This window comes from Cydia splendana, chromosome 20 (assembly GCF_910591565.1).
Source record: "Cydia splendana chromosome 20, ilCydSple1.2, whole genome shotgun sequence".
Taxonomy (NCBI): domain Eukaryota; kingdom Metazoa; phylum Arthropoda; class Insecta; order Lepidoptera; family Tortricidae; genus Cydia; species Cydia splendana.
Genome location: NC_085979.1, coordinates 4,095,186 through 4,110,196, shown reverse-complemented (window position 1 = coordinate 4,110,196; position 15,011 = coordinate 4,095,186). Strand labels below are relative to the sequence as shown.

The window sequence follows — 15,011 nt, the reverse complement described above, 5'->3', positions numbered from 1 at the left end:
GATACGTCATAATTTCATAGAATATTGACGTTTAAAATAACACTTGCCCTGCGTGGGCTATCAAATCCGCTGCAGACTTTTCATGGACTGACTCAACTCTATATAACGACACTCAGGGGGATGGACACTTTTCGACATTATAGTTTTCGTTAGATAGAAATTACTATATAAGTACCTATACCGTCAAAAAATGTTCATGGAATAAAGATTAGTGAAATGTTACATCAAGTGATGTTATATGGAGATTACACTGTAGTTTCAAATAAAATGCTGTTAAATGTATAACACTTTTTATTTACAACCATCTCTATCCCACCATTGTTCTCTTTCTCCCTCTGGCTCTGACTTCTTCAAACTTGCCAATAATCTCCTTTACATTATTTTTACTGTAATTTTTATACGCTTCCAGGATTTCGCTAAATATCTCCGGGTAGTCATTGTGGGTGCTTATCAGCGCCCTCTCTAGGACATACAAGTCCACCCCCTTATCTTCCGCACTTGTATCGAAGGATGACAATCCAAAATCAATCATGACCAATTCCAGATTATCTACATCTGACCAATTGGAATCATTTAAGTTATTAACTAATAACATATTTGACGTAGTTAAATCTCCGTGAACGATGTTATTATCATGTAGTTTCCGCACAGTTTGCCCGATTAGTACGGCAATTTTGTCAAGGCTGTTTGGCATCAGAATGGCTCGGGCGATGGATCGCCCGAGCCATTCTGATGATGTTTTGTAAAAATGTCTATTATGAAGTCTTTCACTGTAATGCTGTGCATGAAATGTTGCATGTATATGCGTCTACGCTGGAAATCTACTAAATATAGAGCTGGAGTCTTGACATCTGCTGCTTTACAGCGGACGATGGCTCTAGCTTCATTTTTTATACGCTCCTTGGTTATGGCGACATTTAGTTCAGGTTGCCGATATTTCTTCTCAAACCTCTCCTTGATTAGCGTAGGTTTCCCGAGGTAATTACAGATGTACAGCTTCGCTTCAGCTCCTTGCTTTAATAAATTTAAATCTTCACACATTTTTCGAACTCGGTGAACACAGAAAACAAAAAACTATAGTTTTTGTTTTTCCGTGTCGGTGAAGATTACTTAGCCTATAAACTGGTCAACGCGATTGTCCGCCGATTTTATTTCAACAATGGATTACCATAACCCTATTAAATACCTATATTTCAACTTAGAATGTCTAAATGTTGCAAAAGAGTAATAAAATAGTTATTTGTTTACAATTCGGAAGAACCACGTTCGCCAAAAAAATGCTTGCTTGTACATAAACGAAGCCGATGAGGTGGGTAGGTACAAATGTTCAAAACAAACTATCCAACTTATAGTCAGTCCGATTTTCTAAGATTAATTTCGCCATAGTCTTACTAGTAGTATTTAGGATCACGGTTAAATGTCTAATTTCAACATCATCGGCGAGAGCAAGTGGAGAGGATGGGAGAGGATCGTGCGGCTAAAAGAGCTTATGTGGGGCGACCAACTGGGAGACGTCCGGTCAGAAGGCCTAGGTACCGATGGATCGATGAGGTCCAGAAAGACCTGTGTGGCATACAAGCGGCGGAATGGCGTCAGATCGCACAGGATAGGAACGAATGGCGAAATCTAGTGTCGGAGGCGAAATCTAGTGTCGGAGGCCAAGATCCACTTCGGGTCGCTGAGCCAGCTAAGTAAAAAAAAAAACATAGTATAATCAGCGCGCTGCGAGTACCTACCTAGTTAGAGACGAACTAAGCTAACTCTGTACCGCGTTTAATAACACAGAGTGTGCAAGTGTTATTTAAGATTTCATAGTAGTTTGACGTTTATGATAAAACTTCTACGTCCTGTGCTCTAATAAACACGGTGCAGTTAGCTTATCCCGACTCTGTTACTCCTGTGAAGTATTAGGTTCCCCCAATCTATGATAGTACACACACACACACACACACGCACCCACATTAACACTACAGGAATGAAAAATAAAACAATAATAATTAACATCAATAGTGTTTTATTTCATGGTAGTTATTATTCATTTAAAAATGTATGGTGTAGTGTCAAAACTACTAACTTTACGGCCGGTGTAAGCAAAATATTAAACAGAATAACAAAAAGTTCGTATGTATTGAGTATTGACACATTATCCGCAAACAGTCATATCTTAAGTGTTTGTGTAAGGCTGTGTTTCCACCAGAGATGTGCGAGGATGCGTAGCGAGGGATGTGTTCGTTAAGAACCAATAGAATCACTACACGCTGAGCGTAGAAAACAAATGAAGTGATTCTGTTGGTTCTTAAAAAAAACATCCCTTGCTACGCATCCCCGCACATCTCTGGTGGAAACGCAACCTTAAGCAGCCTCACGCTGCTCACTCGTCCTGCACGACACACGCCGGCACGACACCGGGAACACCTCGTGCACGCGCGTGCAAGGGAACCACGACACACACATCACACAGCCCACACCCGACACATGCTCCACCGGTAACTAGCGGATCATATTTCCGAACACTTGCGTAATTTCAGGGTTTTTTACCGGAATGTTTCGTTCTGAGATGTCTTTGTAAAGTGTATTTATATCCACTCCTGTAGTTGCAGTGGGTACAAATAAAAGGCATTTCGTCAGTGTGTATCATCTGATGTTTTAGCAAGTCCCCTTTCCGATTGCACTTGTAGTCGCAGTGACTACACTTGTACGGCTCCTCTCCTCTGTGTGTATCCTCTGGTGTGTTAAATACTTTCCTTTCTGCCTGCAGCTGAAGTCGCAATCGTTACATTTAAATGGCTTCGCTCCAGTATGTTTCAGTAGGTGTCTTTGTAACTCTGGCTTCTCGCCAGTATGTGTCCTTTCATGACTTCGTAAGTTTGAACGATCACTGCACTTGTAATCACAATGACTACATTTGTAAGGCTTTTCTCCAGTGTGTATCCTTTGGTGTGTTTGTAAGGCTGACTTCTGACTGCATTTGTAATCACAGTGGCTACACTGAAATGGCTTCGCCCCAGTATGTATCATCAGGTGTCTTTGTAAGGCTAACTTCTGACTGCATTTGTAATCACAGTGGCTACACTGAAATGGCTTCGCCCCAGTATGTATCGTCAGGTGTCTTTGTAAGTTTGACTTCTGACTGCATTTGTAATCACAGTGGCTACACTGAAATGGCTTTGCCTCAGTATGTATCATCAGGTGTTGTTGTAGGTGTGACTTCCGACTGCATTTGTAATCACAGTGGCTACACTGAAATGGCTTCGCCCCAGTATGTATCATCAGGTGTCGTGGTAGCCGTGAATTATAACTGCATTTATAATCACAGTCGCTACACTTTAAAAGGTTCCCAGCAAAATGTATTGTTTGGTGTTTGTGTAAATCAGTTTTACACGAACTTGTGTAACTACTGTGACTACAATTGGAATTATTCTCTAAAGAATGGCTCCTTAGATGAGTCTCCGAACTTTTCTTGGAACTCGTTGTATACTCGCATTCAGCACACATGAAATTTGAAACACCATGTTCACTTTTCTCGTGTTCTATCACAAGCAATTCGGTTTGAAACGTAAAATTACAAAAATCACAAGCATATGGTTTTGGTCCGGTTGACGAGTGCGTGTGTTTTATGTGTTTCCTTAAAATACACTTGTTTCTGAAACGCTTGCCACAGTGTTCGCAGCGGTATGGTTTGCCTCCACGGTGAACAGTCGCGTCGTCGCGGAGGCGCTCGAGCACCACGGAACAAGCCATGGCGAGCTGTTCCCTGGCGCGGGCGGCGCTGCCCTCCGAACACACTGAAACACAAATTAACAAAACAATTTAAACAGACTACAACGCTCCGCACTCCGCGTATTATTATTTTTAATTCAAGCCTTTATTTTTCCTTAAATAGTTTTGCATAATAAAAGTTTTTTAAAAATATTGTTGTTCATTTTACTATATAAGAACCCCTGTCGGGTATAGGCCTCCCCCATATCTTTCCACCTTTCTCGGTCTTTAGCCTTGATTAGCCAATTTTCTCCAGCTGTAGCTATGATATCCCTGGACCATCTTGTTATGGGTTTTCCCGCCTTCCTTTTGCCATGGGGTAAAGTTGCCGCGTGCTCCGCGTATACTTAATTTATTTATTGTCATCAAATAAAAGTTTATTTCTTTTTTAAATTTTAACCGAGCTATACAAACGCAACTATCAACACAGAATTAGCGAAGGTGGTGGTGGTTAGCGGTGGTGGCCGAGTGGATATGACGTCCAACTTTCAATCCAGAGGTCACGGGTTCAAATCCTACTAGCTCGTTCCAATGAGTATTTCGGAACTTATGCTTATTTTCCACTAGCTTTTCGTTGAAGGAAAACATCATGGGAAAACTTGCAAACATCAGCCAAGAAATGCAAAGGTACTAATATGAACTCTCCAACCCGCAGTAGGCTAGCGTGGGGACTATTGCCCAAGCCCTTTCGTGCATGAGAAGAGGCCTGTGCCCAGCAGTGGGACGTATATGCGCTCTGAATTATATATGTGTGGTACAAGACGATAATGAATATGGGTCATACATACTAATGTAGTGTGGCTCGTATCGTACTATGTGCAGTAGTATCATAGTGTCGCAGTACTCACCCACCACACAGTCCTCGTCACTCGCCGCGTCCGACACCTCCGACTTGACTGCTCGCACCTCCACTGCAATAACGATACAGTTGTATTTAAAATGAAACTATATAGCGACATGCCTCGGCTTCGCACAGGTAAACCTTAACAAGTTATACACCTTAACCTTCCTCAAAAATCACTCTAATGACAGGTTAACCGCCTGAAAATCAGTTCAATAGTTTTTGAGATTATCGCGAACATACGAACAGACATATGCAGCAGGGAATTTTGTTTTATAAGATGTATGGTAGTACATGTGATCGCGGATTACCGCGATCGATTTTGGTATATTTGGACAAAATTAATGCATGAATCAAGGCATTTTTATGCAGCACATGAGCACATGGTGAAGGAAACATCGTGAGGAACTTGACTATTCCCAATGGCCACGTGGGTACTTAACTTTAGTTGGGGCACATACAAGTCATACAGCTTCAATGGATCTTAAGTTAAAATAAGTTTTTGGCAAATATTTCATTCTTTTATATTTTACTTTTATATTCATAAATGTTCTAGCTTAACATGAAAAATAAATAAAGAGAATAATTTGTTATTTGATATCTTTAGTTAGTAGTAGTAGGAGTAGCCCCGCCCACAATCTCTCTGCTTTGCCTCAAGGTTGACTGGTAGAGAATGCTTTTGGCATGGGCATGAAGTCCGCCTTTTGTACGATAAGTTTTCTTTTGTGCAATAAAGATTAAATAAATAAATAATAATAATAAAATCAAATGGTAAACTGACCTTGTAGTGGCACTTTAGGTCGGTGCCACTCCTCGGGGCCCAGCACGAGCTCGTCCTTGACCACATGGTCGGTATACAGTCCAGCCTGTGCAGCCGCCGCGCTCACTCCTTGACAGGCGCTGTCCTCGCACTCCAGCTCCTCCTTCACACACGGCTCCATCTTCACACACGGCTCTCCGGGCTCCGTCTTCACACACACCTCTTCGGGCTCCGTCTTCACACACTCCTCTCCGGGCTCCGTCTTCACACACACCTCTCTCGGCTCCGTCTTCACACACACTGTCTCTATTGACATGTTGTGTGCTAACAAGCTGGTAACAGAGAGAGAGAGATTTGATATAAATAGCATTTAAATTATGTATTTATAGTCCTGTGAATAAATAACTTATGTGCAATTTTTAGGCATATACCTATAGGGTGCATAAGGCAGAGTTCCTGACCATCAGTCAGTCCCAGATAGAGATGGGTCGCGGGTATTTACCCAATTTACCCACCCAGGTAAATACCCATCTACCCGGTATTTACCCGTATCTACCCAAATGGACGGGTAGATTCATTTCTTGTTGCACATGTCGATTTGTGTTAAAGTGGAGATATAAACCGTTAATGGTTGTAATTATTGTGTGTCATTTAAAATGAAATGGTTTAGTTGCAGTTGCAGTTGTAACTAAGGAATTTTTAGTACAATTTTGATATATATTAAAAAAAGGCCGTCATAAGAGTATTTTTTTAGACTTGAGTAAATTATCGTACTTATACGTTGATAATACACATTCCAACTTCGGTCGGCGGGGGGTGTGGTTGGGGGGAGGGGGGCAAAAGTGAACTTTTTCATATTTCTTGGAATCTGTTATTAATATCGAAAAGTTTTGTATGTACAAACATAATTTTCTACAAAAAAGGTTATATACATTTTTGTCCTAAAACTAACTGTGTTTGACTTATAAGCTTCACAAGTTGGGATACCGCACATTTTTTTTTTATTATCATTCATAAGTATTCTTTATTTTCATCTTTCTAATGTATATTAAAAGCATTTTAAAACATTTCCGGAAGCCAGGGAATGATTTTACACGATTTTCATAATTGGACTGATATGTTAAAATCGAACTTCACCTCATAGCAACCTTTTCGTAATTAGTTTGAACATACATTTTATGTAACATTATAAAAAAATACTTAAATTAATCTTATTTATACTCACATACCATTAAACACATCAAATTTAGAAGAAAAACGAAAATACCCGCGTATTTACCCGCGGGTAGGTAAATATCGGGTATTTACCGGGTAAATACCCGCTCTCGGGTATTTACCCGGGTAGTTACCCATCTTTAGTCCCAGATAAATTGCTTCTAACATTTTACCTTTGGTTCTCTGTCAAAATTAATCCCTACGCAGATTCCAAGCTTAAAAACTCATCTTATAGTGCATTGAGTTGAAACATAATACGTATTTTTATTTCAGAGTCGGTTCCGTTCCCAGAGCCGGCTGGATACGTGGCGTCATACTAGGATTTTGATTCCTCAGGGCAAAGCACTAGCGCAACAAACAACAATGCGTACAATCAGCAACCGAACGTAGCCGTGCCTCTAGTCGGCAACAATGACTACACGAACAGCTATCCACCCAACCACGGCCAATCCAACAACGGCTACAAATATGCACAACCAAGTTATCAAAACGAGGCCCAGCCCCATGTTAACACTTGGCCAGTACAATTGCAGCAACGTCCACAGCTTCCACAACGGCCGCAGCTGCCACAACTGCCACCGACAGGGTCATACTACCAGCAGAATTACCAGCAACCTCAGCAGAGCTATGCACCAGCCCCAAACAGCTACGGTTCTAGTTCTAGCTCCGGCAACTCTCAAGCGCATGTTAACTCAGGTTCTCAGAAGACGTACCAAGCTCCAACGCAAGCTTATATAGCACCAGCTCAAAATTATCAATCCCAAAGCCAGTCTTACCAAGCGCCTGCTCAAAGCTACCAATCATACTAAGCACCACCAAACAAATCAGAACTACCAGGCTTCAAGCCAGAACTATCAAAAGCCCCAAACAATGAAATTATATCGCGGTAGACCCGTTTGTGTAATTAAATATGTGTTCAAAACGCGAGAGTTTAAAGTGTTATATCAAAAGCCATCATACTCCAGCAACCAGGTGCAGCCAGGATACGCACAGACAATAGCATCCAGCCAAGCCCAAATTAATAACTATGTCCCAGTTCAGCCACAATGGTACTCAAAACCAGTGTTGCCGCTGCCTACGCATCCCGAAGGTATGTTTATTCTGTCCTCGATTCCAGATAACTAAACAAAAAGGCAGGGATCTTTTAACGATTTTAATTCAAGACTTAATGATTCGTAGGTACCTACTTTTCATACCTATCTAACAATTTTAGTAGGCAGTAGATTTTAATGATGTTTTTAGTTTTCTGGAAGAAGTACAAGGATTCTAAAAAATAATCTACTTACATCTACGTCTACAGTAAATAATTTTGCTTTATGTAACAGTGAGTTGCCATTTGATAGGATGACTCTTATTTTTGAGAGAACCTGTAATGCAACTAGCACATGATGAATTGTGGAGCCTTACAGCAATCACAGTATGACAGTAGAGTGTTGTGGTATTTAATTTCCAGCAGAATTAGGGTCAGTTACACCAAACCAGAAACAGAAATGACACTTTCTACAAAACCGAAGTTTGACAGCGATTCAGGGACTAATCATGCTACGTTTCTAATGTGTGGCACTATCCCTTTCGGCTATTTACTAGTTGGATACAGTTAGACGCAATTACGTAGGCTTGTGTCGGTCATGAACTAAGAACTGTTAAGAATGAAATCCCATCAAGGACCGAAAGGAACTAAATCTTTTTGTACGCTCTTAATCGGTCTTTAGGTCCTTTAGTTCAGTGGGATTGGTGAGCGCTTGACATAAGTGAAACAGAAAATAGACTGAACGAAATGTTTCACAATGACGCTGGCACGAGTGCGAACGAGATAAAAGAGTGACAAACAGTCCTAAACCTGAAAAGTATGAAGAGAAATCAAATATTTTTTCTGTATTTTTTATTTTATTTTATTATGTCTAGCTTTTTGATGTTTAATCGTCATTTAATATCGTACAACTTGAATCGTAATTCAGTTGCCAAACATTTAGGAAAAAACTACTGTAAAATCGATTCATACATTCCCAGCTCTCGAAGACCGAACTGAACTAAAGGAACTAAAAGACCGAACTAGTTCGTTTGACCGATTGACCGAGAGCGGAGCGCTCTCTGTACGTAGTGACCGAGCAGGCACAAGCCTACAATTACGTTAACAAGTATTAACTACACTACAGTGCAGAATACGTAAAAGTAGCTATAATATAACATACATAAGTAATGAGAGTAAGCACCTTTCTCACTACAGCTTCGAACAGTCAACTAAAGCGGAAGTATGTATATTTAATTACGGGGCAAAAACTACAAAATACGTATGGTAGATAACTCGCGCTAGTACAACTATTTCATTTAATGATGATTTAATGTGAAATTGACATGCAATTTTCTCTTTACAAAAAACGACTTATCCATAAAACAACACAAGCATAACATAACCTGAAAAATTTGACAATTGACATACAGTCCAAACTGCAGTCATGAAAATGTCCGAAGTAGGGTTTCTGAGGGGCTACCGCGAAAACCGAAATTCGCAAATTGCGGGGATCTTTCTCTTTTACTCCAATGAAGGCGTAATAAGAGTGACAGAGAAAAATGCCCGCAATTTGCGAACTTCGATTTTCGCAGTTATAGCCCTGGTTTCTCGACCTTTTTTATTTCTCGAGGCACGGGAATTCTCGACCATGATTTCTCGAGTTTCTCGAGTATCTCGAGAAATTTTGAGTCCCAAAAAACACCATGTTATTTCTTTTTTTTTTTGCTTTATTATAAATCAAACTCATAGGAGTCGTAGGTGAGATCAATAATCAAACAAATGGTAAATTTTAGTTACCATAAATTGCACTTAATAATCAAAAATTCCACAATAGACAAAATAAACAATAGGTGCAAACGTGCGCGCCGCCGACGACGTGATATGCTATAGTGTATTCTTGAGGTACCTATTTAACACAATGTAAACAAACCACAATATGGTATTTTATTAGGCAAGAATAATCAAATCAATTAATTTAACTCGATGTCAATAAGTGCTTACGGAATATTAGTACTATTTTGCTAATATGAATATATCGAGATGGTTTTAATGAAAAGGAATTTAGCTTTGTAATATTTGTTATTACATGGCCCTATAATTCCTTTTTTTTAATGTTAGAAACAAGTTAAGTGATCTTAGTGTCTTTTTTTGAAAAATAAATCAAGGTAAGTACCTAAACATGTAACAATTATAAATCATTTATGTACGATCATTTACATTATTTTTTATAAGCGTTTTTTTCTAACGCCAAAAAAAACTAAGTATAAAAAAAATAGTAATGAGCCTAAGCTAAACCGAGACGAATTCTTTAGACATTTGAGGGTAATAGTAGTTCAAAAGTTTCAAAACATGAAAATCGGTTGAAGCCAGAAGGATAGAAGACGGATGAAGGTAGTTTTTTATTTGGTTTATTAACTAATAAATGATTTAAAGGTACCTGAAAATGTACTAAAAAGATTTTTTGATTTATTTAACTACAAAGAAATACACTAAAATACATCACGTGATTCACGTGTTATACGCGTTTTTTCTTTTTAATAATCACAAGAGATTTATTTCTCGAGTTCTCGAGGCATTGAGTTTTTTAACTTTTCACTAGTGTCCGACCGAAACATGTTTCTTTGCCGAAACCGAAACCGAAACCGAATGTTCGGCTTTGTCTCTAGTTTCGGCCGAAACCGAAACCGAAACTTTTGTACATGGTCTAATAAAACATGGTCTTCTATTCCCAGAGTGACACGGGCCTACGTCACAATAACATTGCCACTTTATTTCAACATAACATGTTACATGGGTACATTATACCTATGGTTAATAAGTTAAAATATTTCTTTATAATTTTATAATTTTCATTTATATGTATTTTATCTTAAATTTTACAATAACACGTCATTTTTAATTATTCGTTAGAAATATCTTCCGATTCACGAAAGAAATTTCAAACGTTCGGGTAATTTTGTTTACATTACTGGCAACATAGGATAGCGCTGTCACATTTGACAATTCGGATCTAGATAACTTCATGCCCTTACCGTCATCCTTGTCGAACGCGTGTTAATTGTTATTTCCTTCTCGCTCAGTGTCAGCAGTCGCAGTGTTTTCCAAACTTTTCACGTCGTAATTTTGGTAATTAATGTGTAACTGTGAATGAGTTTTTCAAACGTTTGTCTTGTATAGATAAATAAAGTTTAATTTAATACATTAGATTTGTTTTATTTTACTATGTTTCTACATGAATAACTTAAAATTAAACCGTTAAAATAATTTTCACCGTTGGTTAAAATTCTCCCACATTTTAAAGTTTGAGAACCTGTAAACAGCATGATGACGTAGGCCCGTGTCAGTTAGGTCATACGCGAATCTCGGAATAGAGTACCAGGCGGAGTATATTATTATAGAGTCTGGCTAGCCAAAAATTGTTGACAGATATTTCGTTGTTGTATCACCAATTGTCTATGATTTAAAAAAAAAGCTAAAAGTCAGTTGTCAATTTATGTCATTAATTCAAATTGTTTGCGGTTTATAAGGGGTTTATTTTAAATTACATTAATAATGTCTATACTGAGTGTGGATCGCAAACTTTTATTTAAGCTCGTAAATAATTACGACAATGTGCGAAGTCGACGTGTAGCGTTGTATAACGAAAAACTGCAATGTTTACAACTCCTAAACAAATGTAAACAAATTAGGAGGTTGGTGCTCTATAAATATTTTGATACTTAGCATTTAGCATATTTGGCATAGTACTTATATATTTTTTTGGTGATGGATTAATATTACGGTATTATAGAGCTAGGTCTTATTTACACTACATTTCATTTTTCGCCTTGTTACAATGGTATATGGTGAGAAAGTGTTAACATATGTGTTTATCGTTGACTGTACTTTACATAGTGGTAGAAATTATGTGAGCCGGCATTGAGTGCACGTCAACGTATATTTAACTTATATCCTTAGGTAGCTTACGTGTGCACAGAAAATCAAAAATATTTTCTAGTATCAAAACTATATTTCCTACTACACAAAGTGTGACCAGCCCAAGATTTTTTGAATTTCCCGCCAAACATTTGTGTAATATTTCAGTAGCCAGACTCTACCATGCTTTTGTAGACTTGTTAAAATCGTTGAAAAAATGTCATAAAACCGCTTTTACACGCATATTATGGGGCTGTCAACACACAATGTCCTTAAAATTGAAAAAAACTGCTTAAGTAACATCATTACTTAAGCAGTTTTTTAAGAAAATTACTAGAGTTAGACCAAGATAATTCTGCAACGATTTTGATAACACACGCAGTGCAAGTGTTATTTTAAATGTCATAACTTCTAATTAAACTTGAAATTGTGACATATAAATAACATTTGCACTAGTTGCACTGCGTATGCTATCAAAATCATTGCAGAATTTTCTTTGTCTAACTCTATTTATTCATCAGTCAAGCTAACATGTAAATACAGGGTCAACCAAAAACGCGAGCGCAGCGAGCGCGAAATTTTTTGTTAACAACAAGGGCCCAATGTTTTCTGTTCTCTTTCACGTCGCAGCAACTAGTATCATTTCTCTCTCCTCGCTCTTTTAAAAATGCCGTTTGTCAAAAAAGGACAACCATACTGTTGACAAGGTGGACTTCAAATCAAGTGTTGCCTTTCTTGATGCGCCCAGGCTGTGTATGTGTGCGTAAAAGCGTATATGTGTGCTCTTTTAGGGATGTGAAAAGTCGATTTTAATCATGTTATATATCGATAAACGCTACACAGCGGAACGAAATAGCGATTAATTGAAGCTTCAATATCTTCGTTAAACATAAAAATAATTGAAATGCTAATGGATAATGAATATATTATAATATAATAATATAATTCAATTATTGCGGAACACCTATTTTAGGACGTATTCATGTATTTTAATTAAATATCTGAACTTTCCCTTGGTTCCCTGCTGGGGCGTGACTATAAAATTGTGATCTGATTACCACAATAAAGAATAAAAGCGTTTTTGGTAATTTTAGGTATCGTTAAGCCTTTGAAGTAAAATTAAAATTGCAAGAAATGTCGATAGTTTATCGATATGACTTTATCGACATGGCTACAGCAACGTGGGCCTCATTGTTAATCGTACACTAAACAAAAGTGGCAACAGTGACAGCTCGCTGAGACATCGTCTCTATATATTATAAGTCTATGGTTAACAATATCGCAAAGCCGGGTACCGATCTTCACCTGGGCCTAAAAGTCCGAAGTGCCCCAGTGAGGCGAACTTTCATGCGAAGTCAAAGCCGTGCTTCAGGCTTCAGGATAAGTAGTTGAGCACAGACTCCAACCAATGTCCATTGTATTAAAAAGCGAGCATTGCGCAGCGAGGCCAAAAGCTAAGCTGAAGTAGAGGACATGTGGAACACAAACCAAAGGTAAATTGAGGTAAAAAGTGAGGCTAAGGGCGAGCATTCGCATGAAAAACTGTACTGGGGACAATTTTAAGGGATTTTTCTTCGTTTTAATCAATAGTCAGCTGTTCAGCCTCGCAAAATATTAACTATTGAGAAAATCAACTTTGCGGCACTAGTTGAGCGTAGCCTTTAGCCTCGCTTAAAATTTGCCATTAGAGGTAGATAGGAAAATGACTGAATAAGTGAGTAAATAAGAGCGAAAAAGACCTCGTTCTACTCGGGCCTAATTGATACTCGGCCAACGACGGCTACGTGCGACAGTGCTATCTCATTCACTCCGATACGATTAGACAGTGTGCGCGTTATAGGTATTGACAGCCTCTTAAGACTGGCCTGGGTCTGGCTCCAGAGTCGGTGGACGAGTGGCGCCCTCATTAGTGGAATTGTGTTTTATAATAAACCAATTAATTTCTGTACCTATACATGAATCAGTATATGTAGGTAGGTATTAATATTGTTGTCCTACTTATTCCCCAACTTTTGGTCTATGTCCGAAGTACCATTACGTAAGTATCGGCCCGGCCGAAAGGTTCGGCCGTTTTTTGGCCGAAACCGAAACTACAGCCGAAACATGATTTTTTGGCCGAAACTGGCCGAAACCGAAATCGAACCTTCGGTCGGACACTACTTTTCACATCCCTAAAAACGCACACCTACACGTTTTATGCACACACGTAGCTTGAAACCACCGAAAACGGCGACACCTTGATTAGAAGTTTATCTTATCAACAGTATGGTTGTCCTATTTTAAAAATGGCATTTCTTAAAGAGCGAGGAGAGAGGTTATACTAGTTGCTGCGCCGTGCGCCGTCAAAGGCAAAAGACTACGTTGGAGCCTTGCTTCGGACAGTTTGGACTTTATGTCAATTGTCAAATTTTTGAGGTTATGTTATGTTATGTGTTATGTTGTGTGGTTGTGACTTGTGTTGCTTTATGGATGAGATAGGTCTTTTTTTTGTAAAGAGAATTGCATTGCATGTCAAGTTCACTTACAAAATGAAATAGTTGTACTAGCGTGAGTTGCCTACCATACTTATTTTGTAGTTATTTTATTACCACGTAATAAAATATACTTCCGCTCTCGGTGACTGTTAGAAGCTGTAGCGAGAAAGGTACTTCCTCTCATTAATTATGTTATATTATAGCTACTTTTACGTATTCTGCACTGTAGTGTAGTTAAGACTTGTTAACATAATTGCGTCTAACTCTATAAAACTAGTGATTCTGTTAATATCTCATTTACTTTAACAGTAGTAATTTAGTTACGGCAGAGGGGAGACACTCCTCCTTTCGGGCATTCTCAGCTCCGTTTGGCTCAGTATTGCTCCGAGCAATTATTAGGGTTGACACCACTTGACGTCCTTATGCGTGCACAACCACAGATAAGATTATGACTTCAATTTTAATAACCCTAAAATGCCGAAAGGGATTGTGCCACACATTAGCAAGGGAGCATGATTGGTCCCTAAATCGTTGTCAAACTTCGGTTTTGTAGAAAGTGTCATTTCTGTATGGTAGAATTATTATTTATTCTATGGTTATGGTTTGGTGTAACTGACCCTAATTCTGCTGGAAATTAAATACCACAACACTCTACTGTCATACTGTGATTGCTGTAAGGCTCTACAATTCATCATGTGCTACTTGCATTGCAGGTTCTCTCTGTCACCAGCTTGTTAGCACACAACAACATCTCAATAGAGACAGTGTGTGTGAAGACGGAGACAAGAGAGGTGTGTTTGTGAAAATGGAGCCCGGAGAGGTGTGTGTGAAGACGGAGCCCGAAGAGCCAAGTCTGAAGGAGGAGCTGGAGTGCGAGGACAGTGCCTGTCAAGGAGTGAGCGCGGCGGCTGCAGAGGCTGGACTGTATACCGACCATGAGGTCAAGGACGAGCTCGTGCTGGGCCCCGAGGAGTGTCACCGACCTAAAGTGCTCCCACTACAATGTCAGTTTACCATTTGATTTTATTAGTATTA

The 15,011-nt window shown here is 38.9% G+C and overlaps 1 protein-coding gene across 1 annotated transcript; it reads right to left on the bottom strand.

The window, feature by feature from the left end:
• Positions 1-280: 280 nt before the first annotated feature.
• On the bottom strand, positions 281-1,042 carry LOC134800897 (EKC/KEOPS complex subunit TP53RK-like). The gene is made up of 2 exons (XM_063773432.1): positions 723-1,042; positions 281-690 (listed from the first exon to the last, which is right to left on the bottom strand). Exons 1-2 carry the CDS (start codon positions 1,039-1,041, stop codon positions 308-310), a joined length of 702 nt encoding a protein of 233 aa, XP_063629502.1. The 5' UTR covers position 1,042; the 3' UTR covers positions 281-307.
• Between the last annotated feature and the right edge of the window lie 13,969 nt (positions 1,043-15,011).